This window comes from Cricetulus griseus, chromosome 2 (genome assembly GCF_003668045.3).
Source record: "Cricetulus griseus strain 17A/GY chromosome 2, alternate assembly CriGri-PICRH-1.0, whole genome shotgun sequence".
In the NCBI taxonomy this organism is placed as follows: Eukaryota; Metazoa; Chordata; class Mammalia; order Rodentia; family Cricetidae; genus Cricetulus; species Cricetulus griseus.
Genome location: NC_048595.1, coordinates 317,455,800 through 317,475,632, shown reverse-complemented (window position 1 = coordinate 317,475,632; position 19,833 = coordinate 317,455,800). Strand labels below are relative to the sequence as shown.

Below are 19,833 nucleotides of genomic sequence, written 5' to 3'. Positions count from 1 at the left end.
TCTTCTGGCCTCCTCAGATACATGTACTTATGTGTGACACACTTCCTCCCACAAGGCCAAACCTCCTAATAGTGCTTTTCCCTTTGGGGGCCCAATTTTTTCAAACCACCATAGTCCAACAAGAAAGCTTGCTGCTCTTCTACAGTAGTAGGTTTCCATATGGCTCCTCAAATGGCTCTTAGTGTTAGTTGTCCATTTCCACATTTTCTCCTTTATCTGCTTTCCCCCTCGGTCCCTATTTAATCCTCCCCCACCAGTCCCCCACCACGTCTATTCACAGCTATATATTCTATTTCCCCTTACTTGGGAGCTCCCTGACATGCCCCAGCCTTTGCTTGATATTTAACTACTGTGGATATATGGATTGTAGCTGGCATATTGAAGGTTTGAAAGCTAACATCTGCATATAAGAGAAAATATACAATATTTGTCCTTTTGGGTCTGGGTTACTTCACTCAGGATCATTTTCTTTTCCTAGATCCATCTATTTGCCTGAAAATTTCATAATTTAATCTTTAACAATGTTTTCATAATATTCCATTGTGCAAGTATACCACATTTTCATTATCTATTCATCAACTGGACTCAAATGTGTATGGGTATTTTGTCTGCGTATATGTCTGTATCCCCTATGCCTGCTTCATTCTTTTGGAGGCCAGAGAGGGTAGCAGATTCCCTGAAATTGGAGTTACAGACTCCAGTTATGAGCAGCTATGTGAGTACCAGGGACCCAATCCAGGTCCCCAGGAAGAGCAGCAGTACCTTTAACCACTGAGTCATCTCTTCTGTCCCTTAGTGGGTTTTTTGTTTTGTTTTATGTATAAAATTTAAAGTGGGGTAATTAAAGGTGTGGGGTTGCTATACTCTTTAATTGCAGCACTCAGGAGGCAGACAGAACTCTGAGTTAGAGGATAGCCTGATCTACATAGTGAGTTCTGGGCCAACTGGGGCTACATTGTGTGAACCAGTCTCCAATAAATAAATAAATAAAACAAATTTACATACAGCTTTATTTCCTGAAAAAGAGGAACCTACATGCCAAATTATTTTTATGTTCATTCCCTCACTACAGACAAAGCAAAAATACACAAAATGTTCTGGGTCTACCTTAAGAGCAGAACTGAGAGAGAGGAGTAGGATGTTGCAAAGCTTCATAAATACAGAACAATGTATGAATTACAGGAGGAATCTTGGAGGATGGCTCAGCGGGTAAAGTACTTGAGCATGAGGACCTGAGTTTGCATCCCCGTTGCCCACATAAAAACAGCTTAGATGATGCATGTCTGTAACTCCAAAATTAGCAAGGAAGAACTGGGAGGGTCCCTGGGATTTGTTGGCCAATCAGTCTTGCAAAACCAGGACACTATAGTTTCCTGGAAAGATGCTGTCTGAAAAAATAAGATGGAGAACAATTGAGGATGACACACAAACACACATATACAAAATAAAAAATATATATTTAAAACAATAGTAAGGTGAATCTTCATGCTTACAAAAAGAGTTTGATTGTAAGGACTTTCAGTGGATCTTTTTGTATTCCTTTGACTCAGAGTTTGCCAAACTTGAATGTCTTTATCCATCAAATTTGAGAGTTTTTTCAGCTACTGTTTTCTTCATATATTGTCTCTGTTCTTTTATTTCTGAGTCTCCTATAATGTGTGTGATGGTCTGTCTGACAGAGTTCCTTCCACCTCTCTTCAGAGTTTTTCCCTTCTGCTACCCAGGATTCTATCTTATTGTTGTATTTTCAAGTTTACCCTTGCTTCATTTATCTGCTCAGATCTGGCTTTGAATCCCTCTAGAGAAAATGTCATTCAGGTTACTACATTTTTTTAGCTCCCACATTTCTTTTTTGACTTCCTGTTTTGTTCCTACATTTTTGTCTTGTCTTTCTCCACATCTTTCTTGAAGATGGAGACCTGTGAGCATCTTTGTCTAGAGCAGTGATCCTCAACCTTTCTGATTTTATGAAGTCCTTTGAGCATCTTCGTCTAGGGCAGTAGTTCTCAACCTTCTCAATGCTGTGACCTTTAACACAGTTCTTCATGTTGTGGTGACCCCCAACCATAAAATGATTTTCATTGCTACTTTATAACTGTAATTTTGCCACTGTTATGAATTTTAATGTAAATATCTGTTGTTATGATAAATCTTTCTACCAAGCCACCCAAGCTCTGCTGCCACGTGGGTGGCCAAAATAACACACAGAGACTTATATTAGGTACAATGCTGCTGGCCAATGATTAGATTTCTTATATGCTAACTCAGTCTTAATTATCAACCATAACTACTAATCTTTATATTTTATAAGACTTATCTTATGGAGGACACCAGCGGAATGTGTCTTGTCTTCCTGGGATCACATGGCAGCTCCACAGAGAGGAGGAGGAAGAGGAAGATAGTGAATTCCTGCTTGTCCCTGCTTATATTTTGAGTCTGCCTGCTATATCTCTTCCTGCCTGGATCACAAGACTTCTCTTTTACTACATTTCCCAGAATCCTCCTCAACTCCTAGTCCCACCTAACTTTCTGCCTCATTGGCCAAGCAGTGCTTTACTCAATGACCAATAAGATAAACATACACAGAAGGACCTCCCCCATCAATCTGTGTTTTCTGATGGTCTTAGGTGTGCCTGTGAAAGGGTCATTAAACCCTGTGAGGGGTTGTGACCCACAGGTTGAGAAACACAGACTGAGGAGACTTGACTTCAGGTTTTTTTTGAAACTATTTCTTTAGTTTTTCTTTGAATTATCCATACTCTTTTGCTTTTTTGTATGCCCTGTGATTTTTGTTCTTGGTAATCGGACATTTGAACCTAATATTGTGGTAACTATGGAAGTAGCTTCCACACTCTCTGGGACTTTATGGGCACAGTTTACTTTTTTTTTTTTTCCACTAGGGAGCAGGTCCAAGTTGCCATGCATGCTAGGCAAGCACTCTTCCACTGAGTTACATCTCCAGGCCTGTGAGGCTGTTTTATCCCAGTGACTATGATTTGATTGTTACGGCTTTCTCTGTGCTAAGGACCTGAAGGGGCTGAGGACTTAAGGATTTCTCAGGTCTCTCATTGGATATGTATGATCACTTTCTGAATTTCCCTGCATAGTCATTCCCTTTTCATGTCTTAGTCTTTAAGGTCTAAGGGAAGGGAAAAGAATGGAAGAATGGAGAAAGAACACTGTCTTTAAATTGGGAGTGGGATATCAACAGTGGTCCTATTGCACCCTCTTTATCAGAAGAGGTAGAGGCACAGACTCTCACTTTTTGGGGTCCAGCAGCCTTTTGTTCACCATGTTTCCCCTAAACTGTGGGTGAATACTTAGTGCATTAGGGTACTGCATAGTTACCTGGCACTTGGCTGAGAAGTAAGTAGCTGCTACTCTGCTAAGGCCTGAAACTGACAGAGTAAGCCCTCCCCTGCAGGAAGTTGTTAGCCTCCACAACTCTGAGCTCTAAATTGCCAATTCAGACAGATGGTGCTAGTGTAGCTGCTTTCTAAGTGGAGGGTGTGTAGGTTTTTTGTGGTTTTATACTACCACCTTCCTGGACCCATTCCTTTCTCAGAGAGAGAGAGAGAGAGAGAGAGAGAGAGAGAGAGAGAGAGAGAGAGAGAGAGAGAGTGTGCAGGTGCCCCCAGGAGATCAGCAAAGGGCATTGGATCCCTTGGAAATGGTTGTGAGCCACCTGATACGGATTCTGGGAACTGAACTTGGGTCCTCTGCAAGAAGAGCATGTGCTCTTAACTACTATGCCATCTTCCCAGCACTGTCACCTTCCTTTCAAAGTTTAACAGGAGGAAGCAAAGCACAGCTCAAGGGCCAGATCTGGCCTGCCATTTTTTTTTGTATGAATGTGGAACCAAGGACAACTGTACACTTAAAGAAAAGGAGATTCCGTAATTCCAACTTCAGTGACCATGACTATACTTGTCTGGGCCCACCGATACACTGGCAGTATCTAGGGCTGCTTTCCAGACATGGCAGCAGAGTAGAATACCTGTTGTGGAGGCCAAATGGTTATATACCTACAAAACTTGGGCATTTTCTTTTCATCCCTCACGCAAAAAGCTCTCTAAGCTGTTTAAGCCTTGCGGATAGATAGAGGCAGTTCCCGCTCAGGCCACTTGCAAGAAACAGTGAATGCTCTCGAGGAAGCACTCATGGCAGGAGATGGAAGACCAGACTGTTGACATGCACTGACATCTGTCCAGTCACCATACTGGGACAACCAGCATTGCCAGAGCAAGAGGTTAAGGCCTGAAGTCACCAACTGGGACTGGCAGCCATTATGCCTGAGGAGCAAAGCAGGTGATAGCAAACCGAGGAGCAACCTGGGACCACCCCAGGGGCCTGGCAGGTAAGGCATGCATGGCTGAGGTTCACCTGTGTATTGTGTGGCCTGAAGAACTGTGCTGCCTGGGTGAGTGAGGACATCTGGGTGCAGTAGAGGGCTTGGTGGGCTTTGCAACCTTCTGTGGAAAGTGAGTCCAGGAGCACGGTGGGCTTGTGTGGCCAGATACTGTGAGGCCCCACTTCTGCTGACTCATAGATAACAGCTGATTTTTGAGTTGCATTTTTAAAAAGATTTATTTATTTATTATACATACAGTGTTCTATCTGCATGCATGCCAGGATGCCAGAAGAGGGCACTAGATCTCACTACAGACGGTTGTGAGCTATCATGTAGTTGCAGGGAATTGAACTCACACCTTATGGAAGAACAGGCAGTGCTCTTAACCTCTGAGCCATCTCTCCAGCCTGAGTTTCATTTCTTTATTTTTTTTTTCTTTTCAACAGAATTCAGCTACTGAGTCAGAGACTTGGCATGTTAGGGTTTGGATCTTAAGTGCCCTCCAAAAACTATGTGCCAGCTTGTAGCCAGCCTGTGGCACAATTAGGAAATAGTACAACTATTAGAAGGTGTGTCCTAGAGGAAGGGGGTGAGGTCCTGGAGATGTGCCCTCTAAAACAATGCTAAGACAGAGGCCCCTTCTCCTTCTTCTCTTTGCTTTACTTCCTGGCTGCTATCAGGTGAGCAACTTTGGTCCATACTGAACTTTCCTACAGTGATGTTCACCTTTGCCTCAGACTCTGGCCAAAGAGATAGGGCCAAGTGATCAGGGATGAAGCTTTGAGCCTAAACCAGTCTTTGCTCTTTTGTTTATTTCAGATATTTTATCACAGTGTCAGAGAGCTAACCAACACAGCAGGCAATGACTATGCTGCCAGCTGGGAACCAGAAGACATAGACCAAAAATTAGGGTATCAGACTGTCCTGGATGGGTAGTCCACAGGGCTGACACTACCCCCAAGGAAAGAGTTTGAGTTGGTGGGTCACAGAACTAGATGAATGGGAGAAAGGAAAAGTAATGGACTAGAGCATATGAATGAAGGGGCAGCAGAGGCAGCAGGAATGGCTGGATCTTTCAAGTCTGAATTTGATGCTGCAGTGGGAATGGCTGGATACTCCAGGTCTGAGGTTGATGATGCAGCTCCTGTTTAGCAGGAGAAGCTGTTCCAGGACTACTGGTCCTGGCTGAGCAGGTGGATGGTAGCAGCCCAGGCACATGGAGGAAGAAGGAGTCAGGTGACAAGGCTTGGGTTCCAGGTGGGCCACCATGTAAAGGCTAGAGAGGAGCAGGATGAAGGTGAGCTTTGGAGTGACAGAGACCAGCTAAACACCAGGGACAGGCACTCCAGAACACCAATGATGATGTGACCCATGGGGCGGGGGCTCTGAACAAGATAATAAATAAGCACTGCTCAGACAAAGGGCCTTGAGTGTTCTGTAAATACACAGGGACACAGGTGCCCTCATTTAGAGTATCAGGTCAAGGGAGGCCTTACGCTGGGAAAGAACACCCAGCTGGAATTGTAAACTATTGAATGGGAGTTAGTTTGTCCTCGACTGACTCAAAACTGACTAATAGTCATAGCTTCTTCCAGCTGGAGGCAGAGGGCCCCAGATGGAACACTGAGCCTGCTCTGGAGCCATGATTCTGTGAGGTGCATAAAGCCTTTCTGCACCCGTGAGACAGGACAGCCACAGCTGCTCCTACCTCCTGGAGTGCTGTGGCATGTGTGTGCGCGCGCACACACAGCATTCACACCTCTGCAAGGTGCCAGTTTCAGCTGGCCATGGGTAGGGTGAGCTCTCATGACGATTCAGGTAATTGTTTCTCCTGGATCGCACCCAGCACACAGGATGGCGGGTCTTTTCTGTGCACCATCTTCCTTCCCTCATCAAGCTTCTGAACGAGGTGAAAAAAAAAAAAAACAAAAAAACCAGCTTCTACCAGCGGTTTTCTTTTCCTTCTTTCTGAAACAATATAGCCTCTTGCCCTAGCTCTACCTGCAGTCTATGGCTTCCACAAAAAAACTTTTGTTGAAATGTGGGGCACTCAGGGGCTGGCTTGCTGCCAAGTTCACTTTTTATTTATCAAACCCTCCCAGTTCTCAGGTGTTAGACTCTTATTACTTGGAAGAAAAACATTTTTTTTAGGCCAAAAGTTACTGTGAGAGAAGCTGAGAGTTTCCAGTGTGTCACTGAGATAACTAGCAACAGTTAGGAAGAACCTTAACCCACCGGATCCCTGGCCTGTGTGGTGCAGCACATCAGGCCAGGTTGAGAGCTATCCCTAAGGGCTTTGCATGAGCTTCCTTGTCTGATCCTAAAATATCCTAAATACCCATGTGAGTAACATCACAAGGATTCTACCTGCCTAGCACATTGCTCACAGTCTCTAGAGGAGGCAGGAACCAGGGTAAGACCTTTCTTGCCTTCTCTCCCCCCCACCCCCATCATCTGTTTTCTTGCTTTACTTCACTGGGCTGTGATTTCAGAACACGGAAAACTTATTGGACTCCATCTTGGAGACAATAGTGGCCACCACGAAGTGGAGGGGCTGGACAGAGAATTTGGAGGCTACAACCAGCAGGGAAGGACCTGGGAGAAGTGGGGCAGGTAGAACCTGAGCCCTGGCCATGGACTGGCTGTAAGATCACAAGGCCTTTTGGGGAAATCAGGCACCTTTCACAAGTGCTATAAATGAATATAAGACAAAGGCAGAAAGCACAGGACAGGTAGCACTGGGCGATGCTGCAGACACCTGGTCTCTGCAGTCATCCGAGGCATACCTCTTGACCCCAGAAGGAACTGGGAAAGATGCTGTAGGAATTAGCTCAAACCACAGCAACCAGGCCCTTAGAATCCCCATGATCTCATTTTGATCTCATCTCTCCCTAGTAACCACAGGGGTGTTGCAATCCTCCACCTGCTATATACTTAGCCTTTCTGGTAGGTTCTGTACCCATAACATGAGGACTGAGAGGCACAGAGAACATGTTACTTGTCCAAGGCCTTGCAATAATAAGGCTGCAAAGACAATAACAAAATTCAGCCTACCCAATCCCCTTTTACATGCTGGGAAGAAACATTCTTTGGGCTCCAGAAGGCAGTGGAGAACTGAACACAGCATGCCAGGAAACCACTGATTTTTCTTCAGACTTTTCAACAAATTGGTTTCTTCTAACCCTCAGAGCAGAAGCTGTGGTCACTGTGTGTGTGCTGTGTGTGTGTGTGTGTGTGTGTGTGTGAGCGGGGGTGGTGGTGGTGGGTGGGTGGGGTGGGGGGGAGGTTCTCTCCTGAATAAGTGCAGAAATTCCGCAGTGAGTCCACAAGTGCTCCAGGTGAACTGTTACCAGGTGCATTCCACACTCCTGGTGAGGTGACCAGGCACTCAGGCAGAGCTGTTATCAACCATGTGAAATCAACTTAATGGCACCATCCAGGCCATAAAATGACTGCAAAGGGTTGCCTTTGTGTAAGGATCAGTTTATATACTCAGCCTGAACCTTAAATTCTAACATGCCCATCAGTCAACCTCTACCCATGTTTCGGGCTCCTGTGTTGAGGAGGGGAAAAAAGTACTACAGGAATACTAGCAGCAGTTCAGAGGGGCATCTGGGAGTCTTGGGAATAATACTGACATGGTTCCCAATACCCATGTTGGGAGGCTCACAACCACCTGTAACCAGTGGACCAAACAGGTCACTGTACTCATATGTACACATAACCCTATACATAGACACATACATACACACACACACTAAAAACAAAACAAAACTTTTTAAAAATCTCTAAATATGACCCCATTTAGAGCAATTGCCTAATATAAATAAGGCTCTGAGATTATTATCCAGCATTACAAAATAAATTAAATAAAATGTTAAATAAATGAGCCAGCAGCCCTAGCTTCTTGGAAGGCTAAGGCAGGAGGATTAATTGCGCCTATAACCTATAAGCTCCAGATCTGCCCATGAGAGTGCATCTCAGAAAATAAACTCAGATCCTATACTGTGATCAAAAGCTGGCCCAGGCATCCCTTCTACTGAGACTGCTCACAGCGGTCCTCAAGGCCCCAGACAAGCTGGCAGCCTTTCCCTCCTCTCAGTTCCGGTGCTCCTGAGCCCTAGTGTGCCTGCTCTGTTGAGATTTGCTCTCCAGTGCTCGGTTTGTGTCCCATGTGTGGCTCTCTTCTCCTGTCTTCATCCCTTCCTCACCTAGCTCAGCCACCCGGCCTCCTGCTCTTCTCCAAAGATACCCATTTCAGAGCTTCTGTGCTTGCTATTTTTTAGTTAAGTCAAAAAAAAAATGTTTATGTGGATGGGTATTTTGACTGCATGTATGCTGGCACCAGATGCATGTCTGGCAGAGGCTGAAAGGGGGTATCGGAGCCCCTGAAACAAGTTATAGACAGCTGTGAGCTGCCATACAGGCCCTAGGAACTGAACCTGGGACTTCTGCAAGAGCAGCAAGTGTTCTTAATGGCTGAACCATCTCTCTGCCCCTCCTGCTGTTTTTAAGGTTTATTTTTATTTTATTTATGTGTATGTGCCTATGTGTATCTACCATTTGTGTGCTGGTGTCTGAAGAGACTGGAAGAGGGTGTCCAATCCTCTGGAACTGGAACCCATAGTTCTGATTTGCCCAAAGTGAGTGATGGGAACTGTACTCCACTTTGGACCCTTAGGAAGATCAGCCAGTGCAAAGCTATTTCCTTAGCCCCTACACTGCTGTTGCCTCTGCCTAAGGTGTTCCTTTCTTCTTCTCCCAGATAGTATAAAACTTGCCCTCAGCCCCTTTGCTGTATAACTTAATTCTCCTTCCCTTGATTTAGTGGCTCAATCCAGAGGACTGGAAGGAAGTGGAAGCAGTGGGGTGGAATCCTAGAGGCTACTACATGAAGGGCCCTGTGTATTGCCCTCCTCCAGCTCTCTCTGGCATGGCTCCCGCAGGGCACCCAACTGCCCTGTTGTGAGGACATTCTTGTAGTTTGGAGAAAGGGATGGCTCTTGGCAACTGGGATGTGAGCCACACTGAAGCTGCTGCTCCAGGCCCAGCCACACCTACACATACCTGCTATTCTGGCCCACACTGTGACTGCAGCCTTGGGAGAGACCCCCAAACCAGAACCACCCAGCTAAGCCACTCCCAGAAACTGACCTCCTTCATGACCTTCAGAAACTGGGGGAGACAGTAGATCTATTGTTTTCAGCATCTATGTTTGGGGGCACAATAAAAGACGGTGCGTGGCTTCCTCATTCCCAGCAAGTTTGTGCTCTGGCGCCTCCTGTGCAGACACCTCCACTTCTCACTCCATTCAGAGCAGCCCTCCTCCATACGTTCTTCTTCTTAGCTTTCTAAATCTTTGTCTCCCCACTGAATTCTATAAGCCCTCTGTAAATATTTGCTGGCTGAAAAAAATGAATGCTCACCTCTGCTTCATTCTCCTGTACTCAGGAACTGGATGGATCTGTGGTACGTCCAAGTTTTGTCTTGTACTGTTTTGTTTTCTGAGATCAAATCTCATTATGTAGACCAGGTTAATCTGGAGCTTGCTATGTAGCTCAGGCTACCCTTGAACTCCTGATCCTCAGCTCCCAAGGGCTAGGATTATAGGCCTTTGCTACTGTGCCTTGCTTCATCCAGTTCTAAAATCTTGCTTTGATGTTGTTTTTCTAAGGGTTTGTCTGGATGTACCTTTTCTCACTGACTAAAGACTGGGGAGGAGTGTCAGTTTTGGATCATGCAGCCTTTCTTCCGAGACCAGGACTGATCTAAAGACAGCACCTTGAAGTCATACTTGACAGACCAACAGTTTCCAAGGCTTTGATTTAGTCAAGCAGGCTACAAAGGACACAAACAGTGGCTATCCCCAGGGAGAGCTAGCTAATCTGATTGTCCTTGGTGCCAGGGCATTCAAGTCTGCAATGGGTGGCAAGCCCGAAGTCATGTGGCACCAGAGGGGCAGCTGTATCAACAGGCCCCTTGTAGGCTCATACAGGACTCAGCCAGAGACTGACTTTCAAATAAGGGAGAAGAGAAGAATGAGTGGGCAATGGACATGGAACCCTTTGTACAGCGGAGAGCTGTTAGCAGGCCTGGCTCAGAGGGGGACAAATCTTGGGTGAGGGCCTGAGTTCTTAGAAAGCCCAGGGCTCACCATTATTGGGCAATAACCACTGGTAGTTCTCTGCCCATTAATTGGACATACCTTGTGCCCTTCCTGAGGATGACTGGTATATCTCAACACTTTGACCAAGATAGCCCCACCCAAGACATGGATGACTGCAATGTCCTTGGGATAGTTCCTTTATTGATCTATACAGGTCCCTCCCTGGCATCACAAGACATGTAATAAAAGCATTTTCCAAGTTCTCTGGGTGACAGGCGAGCTCAGGGAAGCACACTGAGCTTTTGGCACATCTGGCTGCTTGCCCTGTGCAAGCAGATGCAGTGGTCAGTCACCTCTGGGCTTCAGTTCCTTCCCTGAATCAACTGGTGGTGTGAGATTCACATCCACTCATGACCCCAACCTTCCCAGAGAGCTGGATACACACAGTAGGGAAGCATGGGCTGCAGGTGTAAGGCAGGAACTCCACAGAGCCAGCTGGGTGCTGAATGCTGGCATTAGCCATTATGTAAGACTGCCTTGTTAGACTCAGTGCTCAGAGCACCCTGGCTATGAGAAAGCCCACATCTGTGCACCCTCCCCTGTGCCCCCCCCCACTGTGAGTCTCCCCTGCCAACCCCCATTCACCCTCCCCATTCCACCAGCCCGAAAGCCCAAGTAACTCTCCATCCCTCTTAGCCCCACACTGTGACTCATTTCTTCACCTCTTCTTACCAAGCCTAACTCATAGAGCAGGAAGTTGGCAAGAATGGATGGGCTTTCAAAGAGACAGGAAGTTAGGGAGAAAAGGCATGGGTGGGAAAGTCCCCAGAGTTCTGGGTGACTCTGTGTTTGGGTCCAGAGCACACTCTACTCACTTCTCACAGCGGCCTGACCTCTGGTGTGGAAACTAGCACAGTTGGATACTTGTCAAGTGTCACGGGGCAGGTTGCAAATAGCATGGGGATTAGCAACCGCATCAGAAACTGAAACTCGTGTTCAAGGTCAGGGAAAGTTAACAGTTTAATCCTTGGAGCACCAGGAAGGGTGTTTTATGGCAAAGGAGGGCTTGTGTGCACATACATATATGACCTGGACAGGACAGGGATGGCATACTCACAGAGCTTTTTCCACTTCAGTCTAGAAGCAAGGCCCTCAGGTTGAACGCTCGCTCTCTAGCCAGCCCAGGTGTTCCCATATCCCCAGTGACCCTTCCGTCAAGATCTCAGAGCAGTACAAGGGCCTCCTGCCTTCTGACTGGCAGTGGCAACGGACAGCGAACAGCAGGGACCCGGCTCAGCCTCAGACTGGTGTCCTCCGCCTTCTCTGTTGATTCGCCCTGGCTCAGCTCTCCCCCAGCTCAGCTCTCCTGCAGTCCCCGGAGCTCTTTGCAGCAGTCCCCGGCTGCAAAGGGACCGGCTCCCCTCCCACCTGCCCGCCACGCGGCCCGGGCTGCCAGGGGGACAGTCTCAACTCCCTGGTACCCCCAGCTTGGTGGAGCGTGCCAGTCTGCCTCTCCAGCCCCTTCCCCGTCCCTTGCGTGCACCCCCAAGTCTTACCGCCCCTAGTCCTTCGCTCGGGCGCTGTGCGCCCAGGCCCCAGGAGGGCAGCACCTGGCGACGGCCAGCTCCCACCAGTCAGCCCTGCCTTGCCCCGCCCGGCCGCCGTGCCCGCGGACTCGGCACCGCCTGGCCCTGTGCACACAGAGGCGGCCCGCCCTCCGCGCCCGGACGCGCAGAGGGTGTGCGTGGAAGCCAGGCGTGCGGCGGAGAGTCCCAGGACAAGCTCAGGTAAGCGGCACTCCGGGAACCGCAGCAACTCCCTGCAAAGATATTTGCCTCTCCTGGCCTGTCTTTGCCAACTCTCCGGAGCGTTGGAAGCAGAGAGATGCTGTTGATTTGGAGCTGGAACAACCAAAAGAGTGTTTATGAGAGGATTTGGCTTTGTGGGGGCTGGCTTTGGAAACCTTTAAGGTAGAATAGGTTCTGTTTCTTAGGTAATTTTCCATCTATGTGGGTGTCCCCGAGTGTCCATTGATTTGAGCGCACCTAATGTGGGGGGGGGGGGCGCTGAGGCGATTTCCACCTTAGTTTGGATGGGGGACTAACACATGTGCTAGGTGTCCTAGGGGAGACATACTACACATCTAGTTTGGGGCTTCTTCTATTTATATTGATGGTGTTTGAGAACTTGCCTTAAGAGTTGAAGCCTGCAAAGCTGGAGACAGCAGGAATCCAGTGAGTTTCTAACAGAACTTGAACTTGAGGCAGTCGTTATCTGGGAAAGCAGCAGTAAGATTATGTGATTCGGGGGAAGATGTGTTTTAAATTAGTGCTATGCTTAAGCCTTCGATCTTAACAGCATCTTCATGGAATGTGGCTTTTCCAAGTTGGAGAGGAAAGCTTTCTTCATTTGTCCCCCAGCCCTTTTTTTCTCCACTTCTTTCTGGTTCTATTGCACTTTCCTCGGGAAAAGTACTTCCAGTGGTGGCATCAACTGATTACTTTCTTTCCCTAAACTCACCTTATGAATGGCAAAGTACGTTTTAAAAATTTTAAACTGTTTATTTTTATTCATGTGCATTGTGTTTTTGCCTGCATGTATGTATGTATGAGGGTGCTGGATCCCCTGGAACTGGGGTTATAGACAGTTGTGAGCTGTCATGTAGAGTGCTGGGAATTGAACCTGGGTCTTCTGGAAGAGCAAGCCAGTGCTCTTAACCGATGAGCCATCTTCCCAGCCCCATGTTTTGAAGGTTTCTCTATTTGGATATGTCCTTCCTGATTTAGAGTTGTGTTTGTGAGTGGTACAGTAAGGGCCCTTAGTCTCCTTCACCCAAGTGAAACAAGATCACTGGTTCAAAGACCAATGCTGTATGAACTTTCATACCCTTTAACCACTGCTTGGTGAACTTAGTATATCAAGGTCTCTTTATTAAGTAGCTCTCCGACTATCCTGGAACTCACTATGTAGACCAGGCTAATCTTGAACTCAGAGATTCCCTACTGATTCCCAAGGGCTGGGATTAAAAGCATGGGCTGCATGTCCAGCTAGTATGAGCATAAAATACTCTTTAAGTACTGACCTTTGGTGGTTTTGTGAAAGGTGCTTTCCCACTTGGTCCCACTTACGTTTTTCCAGCAAGTTTTGTTAGCCTTTAGTTCTTTGTAACTACGTGCTCTTCAACTCATCTAAGTCTCTGTGGAAGTGGGTGGCACTGTGGAGGAGGGTGAGTGTTAGCCACCTGCCTTGGCCTGTCCACCTACCTGAAGGCACTGTCTATCTCCACAATGGGGCTGGACTTTACCTGTTGTGCTAGATTCACCCAAGTCACACCAGGTCAAGAATTTGAACTGCCAGTAGGGGTGGGGTGTCTGGGCAATACTGTAGTTTGTTTCTTGAGAACCCTAGAATCACGTTTTGACAGAATTAACTTGAAAGTCCCCGAACCTACTGTCTTTCTGAACTACCCTTCCTTTCTGTTGAAACTGCTGGCACTGGGTCATGTGTTGATGTAGCCTTAGAATCAAGTGAGAAGTGAAAAGTTGCTGAAGTCTAAAACGGGAAGTGGAAAGTTAGTTATTAGACAAAAATTTACCAAACTTCTCAGAGAAGTTCTGACATGATAACAGGCAGCTTTATACCAGAAATTATCCCCATGACTCTTCTCTTATCTGCCACTATTATTATTATTATTATTGGCCTGGAGAAATGAGTTTGTAAGACTCAGAACAGGAAAAGCCATAGCCAGTCATTTTATTTATTTTTAAAAAAGATTTCCTTATTTCAGAAGCTTGGTAATTGAATTCCCTCTTTTTTTTTGATATATTCATGACATTACCATTTGGGAGTCTTTGAATGCCAGTTCTCCTGACTCATGGACCAAGTCATTTGTTCTACAGCAGACCAATTGCATGACATTCTGCCACCTCACAGGTCACCCTTCTGTGATTTCTGCAAAAGGCTAGCAAGAGATCAGAGTTGGCCATAGATACCTATATCCACTGTAATTGTGCATTCATTATTGTTTGCAGAGCCTGAAACTGCGGGAGAGAAGGAGACACATTTCACCTTCCCGTCGGAAGCCTTTTCTTTTCTGGCCATGTCTTCCATAGGAACTGCTGAGCCAGATGGGGACCAGAGGGACAGGCATGTCAGCAAGCTCATTTTCTTCCTCTTCATCTTTGGGGCAGTCCTGTTGTGTGTGGGAGTCCTGCTCTCCATCTTTGGCTACCAGGCATGCCAATATAAGCCCCTCTCACACTGCAGCATGGTGCTAAAGATTGCTGGGCCCTCTTGTGCAGTGGTGGGGCTGGGGATTGTGATTCTAGCCCGCTCCAGGGCTCGCCTGCACCTGCGTGAGGAGCAGCGGCGAGGCCACCAGGACACTGATCAATCCTTCGTCTGTGGAGAGAGCCGCCAGTTTGCCCAGTGCCTCATCTTTGGGTTCTTGTTCCTGACCAGTGGCATGCTCATCAGCGTACTGGGCATTTGGGTGCCTGGATGTGGCTCAGACTGGGAACAGGAGTCCCTGAATGAGACAGATACTGGAGAATCAGAGGCCCAGATGTGCAGCTTCCTGTCTCTGCAGATCATGGGGCCCTTGATTGTGCTTGTGGGACTGTGTTTCTTTGTGGTGGCCCATGTTAAGAAGAAAAACAACTTGAGTTCAAGCCGACATACTCCTGAAATGGAAGGGGAACACACCCACAGTACGGAGCCTGTTCATATCACTGTAGGTGAGTATTGGTCGATGGTGAATTTGCTCAAGTCATAGTTGATGTTGCCTCAAGGCTTCGCCAGGCTTCTCTAGTTCTGGTCTAGATTCCTTTTCTCAACTCAACTCCTCTTTGTCTCATATGTGTGCACACAACTGAGTACACAGATAACTCACCACCAAACACACACACACACACACACACACACACACACACACATACACACCCATCCCTGCGGCATGCCCTGAGGGAATTCTCCCATTCCCCAGCGACACTATTATCACAGTGGTTCTCAAGCTCCTAATACAGTTCCCCATGTTGTGGTGACCCCAACCATAAAATTATTTCTTAACCACTTTATAACGGTAATTTTGCTACTGTTATGAATCATAATGCAAATACCTGTGTTTTCTAATGGTCTTAGGCGATCCCTATGGAAGGGTCCTTTGACCCCAAAGGGTCATGATCCACAGGAGCGGAAGATCAGATAGATTTGTAGACTGTACTGTCTTAAGCTAAACACTCTGGCTGATGTATTTGTGTATATAAATGCTTATAGTGACAGCACAATATAAAAGCTGGCACTCACTGAGGCACTCCTGTCCCCCCAGGGGGTTAAAGAGCTTATTATCGAAGATTCAGTCATCTTTAAAGTGGCCCATCAAGACAGCTGTACCATCTCCATGTGAAAAGCAGGATGAAGGTGGTCTGCCCTGTGGGCTTGCCTCGGCCCTTTACACTACAGTATAGAGTTAAAGTGAGCATTCACTTCCAGTACCTAGACCTACTAAGATATTCCTTTTTTAAAGGCCTATTTATTTATTTAGAGACATGGTCTCACTCTGCAGCACTGGCTGTTCTGGAGCTTACTATGTAGATCAGGCTAGCCTTAAACTCACAGAGATTGACCTGCCTCTGCCTTCCTCATGCTGGGATTAAAGACGTGCGCCACTATCCCCAGCTAAGATTTATTGCTGTTGTTATTATTATTATTAGTGCCTGTGTGAGTATGTGCAGGGATATATGTCCATATGGGTGGAGGTTCCTGAGGAGCTCAGAAGAGGGTGTTGAGTCCCTTGGAACTGGAGTTACAAACGGTTGTGAGCTGCCTGATGCTGTGCTGAGAACCAAATTTGGAACCTCTGAAAGAACAGTGCATGCTCTTAACTGCTGAGCCATCTCCGAAGCCTAGACACCAAAGCCCTCTAAAAACCAGATGAATCCAAAGAGGACCTTTCCAGTTTGTCAAGTTTCAGAGACAAATAGGTCAGGGCCCACCTGCCATCTCCTGGAAGGAGAGCAGGACTTCATTCATTTTCTGGGCATTCTCTGTGACTTCTGGGAAACGGCTAAGGCAGTAGGGGCAGGGGTGGGGGCAGAGACAGCCAGTTGGAAGCTTTTTTTTTTTTTTTTTTTCATCAGGCAAATAATTGCCCTTTGCTGGTGACAGGGTTGAAGGTGTCATTGCCAGGTGTCACAGGCCGAAGGTTTTTCTCTGTATGAGGTAGCACTTTTAACACCGGACAGAAGTGACCACATCCTGTCTTATTTGTCCTCCAAGACAGGTGCTGTTCAGTTATAGCTGACAGCTGTGACAGCTGAGGCTAGGGAATTCTGAGTTTTCTCAGGGCTACCCTGTCTTGGTCCCTGGAAAATGGTTTGTAAAAGTCATGCCACTGGTGTGAGCTGGTAACAGCCCTACAAGGAAGTAGAGTTCTCTTTCCTACATCTTCCTGGCACTGTCAGCTGGTAGTGCTGGCCTATCAGAGTCCTCTGATAGCAGAGCTACTTCCTGTCTGGAACATTCTGGGCAATACTCTGTGCACTGGAGTCCTAGAGGACTGGAATAGTACACAAATTAGAGCTTGTTCTGGCCCCTTGTTCCTCTTCCTCAGAACACAGGGGTGTGTTCTAGAGTAAACAGAGATTAAAAAAAAAAAAAAAAAAAAAACCAACCAAACTTCTAAAAATTTGACTGCACCCATGCAGCTGGGGCAAAGGTGGGGCACAGTATGGCATATTGCCATGTGTGCAGAGTACTATATTTGAGCAATTCTGCACTTTATCCAGAGCTGGATTTTGATGAATTAAGATTATCACTAGAGTTGGGTGTTGGTGTTGCATGCCTTTAGTACCAACACTCAGGAGGCAAACGCAGGTGGATCTCTGTGAGTTCAAGGCCAGCCTGGTCTACAAAGCTACACAGAGAAACCCTGTCTTCAAAAATCAAAAATCAAAAAAAAATGTTTTAAGGAGCCAGTCTTTAACCCTAGAGCACAAATGGACTTTGGGAGCTCATTCCCTATGGAGGGATACTATTGCAGCCCAGATACAGCAAGGAGGGCCTAGGCCCTCCCCCAAATGATATGACAGACTTTGAAGGTCCCAGTGGAGGGCCTTACTATCCATGGGGAGGGGTTGGGGGATAGGTTGGGGGTTTGGTAGGGAACATGGGAGGGTGAGGGAATTGGGGGGATGGATATGTGAATATGAGTAGTAATTAAAGAATGTAAATAAAAAAATTATCACTAGAAAGCATGAAAACCTGTCTCAATGGAAGACATCCCTGGGAAGTTGAGGGAGTGTGCTATTGACTCTCACAGATATGTTAGCTAAGGTGTGTTTGATAGAGGCCAACACCACATTGCCACCAGAGAATTCAAGGCTCTGAATTATAAGCCAACTTAAAAAATGTAATAGCCTATATGTACCCCAAAACCTTACTATTTCAGGATCAGGTGTAGTGACACATGTTTTTAATTCTAGAACTCAAGAGGCAGAGGTAGACAAGTAAGTTTGAGGCCAGCCTGGTCTACATATCGAGCTCCGGGCCAGCCAGGGCTACATAGTGAGACCTTGTCTCAAACAAAACAAAACAAAAAGAAAATCATCATCATCATCATCAACAACAACAACAAAACAGAGCAACAAAACAACTTATGGCTCAACCATTTTTAATTTTCATTTATTTTTGTGTTATGTGATTGTATGTGTGCCTTCATGAGTGCACACATGTGTGCAGATGAGGGCTACATGTTGATGTTGGGTGCCTTCCTCAATCACATTGCATCTTATTTTTTTGAGATAGGGATTCCAACTGCCACTAAAGGTTTGCTGATTTGTCTAGGCTGGCTAGCCAATGGACCCCAAGGATCCTCCAGTTTATACTTCCCCAAAGCTGGGATTACAGGCACATGCCACTCTGCCCAGAGTCTTACATGGGTGTGGGGATTTGAACTCATGTCCTCCAATTGTGAGGCTAGTCCTGTACTGACTGAGTCATCCCCCCTAGCCCTATTTTAACTGTTTTAAATATACAGTATATACAGTTTAGATAAACACTATATACAAGTAATGTTTTATCTATATCTATAAATATACAATGTAATGTTATTAAATATAGCCAGAATATTATAATACTGTCATCACCATCAGCTTCCAGAATCATCCCTTCATCCCAATCAGAAACACCTGTTAAACAGCAGTTCAACCCCCTTCCGTCCCAACCACAAACTATTCTACTGAACATGGAAGCATCACAGGCCTATCTTTACAGGACTACCTATCCTAGAGTGCACAGGGCTGTTTTGACCTTTTATGGGCGGGGGGAGATAGAAGTCATTAATTTTGTTTTTCTCTAACTTGTTGCTGTGTGTTTCCCTAGGTGACTCGGTGATAATATTCCCGCCCCCTCCACCACCTTATTTTCCTGAGTCTTCAGCAGGAACTCGACCTCCTGGGCCTAACAGTTTGCACCACACTGAAAACCCACCTTCCTATTGCAGTCTTTTTAACTATGGGTAAGAGTTCCCCTTCCCCACCACTCCAGCTTTAAAGCTCTGGTGGCATTAGAGTACCCAGTATCTGATGGTATGTCAAGAGTTCCTGCCTTGATGCTTACTCTCAGTCAGGAAACCTTGGGTAGCTGATAGGCCAAGTGATAAAGGGTTGCTAGGAAACCTCTGAGTATCTTTATTGTCTCCATAACTACACATCTGTCACACTGACAGCTGCAGTGGGTGCTGGAGGCTTCTGCTCTATTAGCTTTGTTGCTTCAGATGGCAGAGAGGTTCAGGGCTACAGGGTACGTGTTCAGAAGGATTTCAGGGTTCTAATGGAAGAGGCCCTGACCTGGCCCACATGGGCCTCTCCATCCATATTCAGTTGTCTCTGGGTCTCAGAGCTTTGAAGAACGATTGAAGAGAGATAGATGGTCCATGCCCCACTCCACATCAAAAGGAGAAGGGGATTCTCATGGGACAGGCCTAAAACAGCAAGAACCCAAGACAGAGAGAGTAACAGGAAGCTGGCCTCAAGACAGGAGACACTGCCCTCCAGAGTGAGTGACAGGGAGAATGGTAGAGGAGGTCACACAGGCTAGGAGAGGTTCGGGGCTTGCTGCTGGGGGAGGGAACATGACAACAAACATTTGAGGTAGACTTTCAGAGCTGGGTGTACTGAGAGAGAAGCAGTACTGATATGGAGCTCCTAAAACATAGTAGAAGGTGTTTGGGCAGGAGTCCTGGGCAGTGCCAGACAGAGCCCAGTGTGTGTAGCTCTAAGATGCCAACTCTTACAGAGTGGGGGACACAGGTTGTAGAGAGTAAAGGGAAGATTACTGAAAAACATTCCAGGGCAAACTGGGAAGGCAGATGGGCTAT

The 19,833-nt window shown here is 46.6% G+C and overlaps 1 protein-coding gene across 1 annotated transcript in view; it reads left to right on the top strand.

Moving 5' to 3' along the window:
* The first annotated feature begins 12,139 nt into the window (after positions 1-12,139).
* The window catches only part of Tmem171 (transmembrane protein 171), an 8,518-nt gene continuing 824 nt past the window's right edge, over positions 12,140-19,833 (top strand). Inside the window, exons 1-3 of the mRNA XM_027401652.2 lie at positions 12,140-12,244; positions 14,489-15,193; positions 18,837-18,972. Coding sequence (XP_027257453.1) covers positions 14,557-15,193; positions 18,837-18,972 — 773 coding nt within the window. The 5' untranslated portion in view covers positions 12,140-12,244; positions 14,489-14,556. The remainder of the gene's footprint in view (positions 12,245-14,488; positions 15,194-18,836; positions 18,973-19,833) is intronic.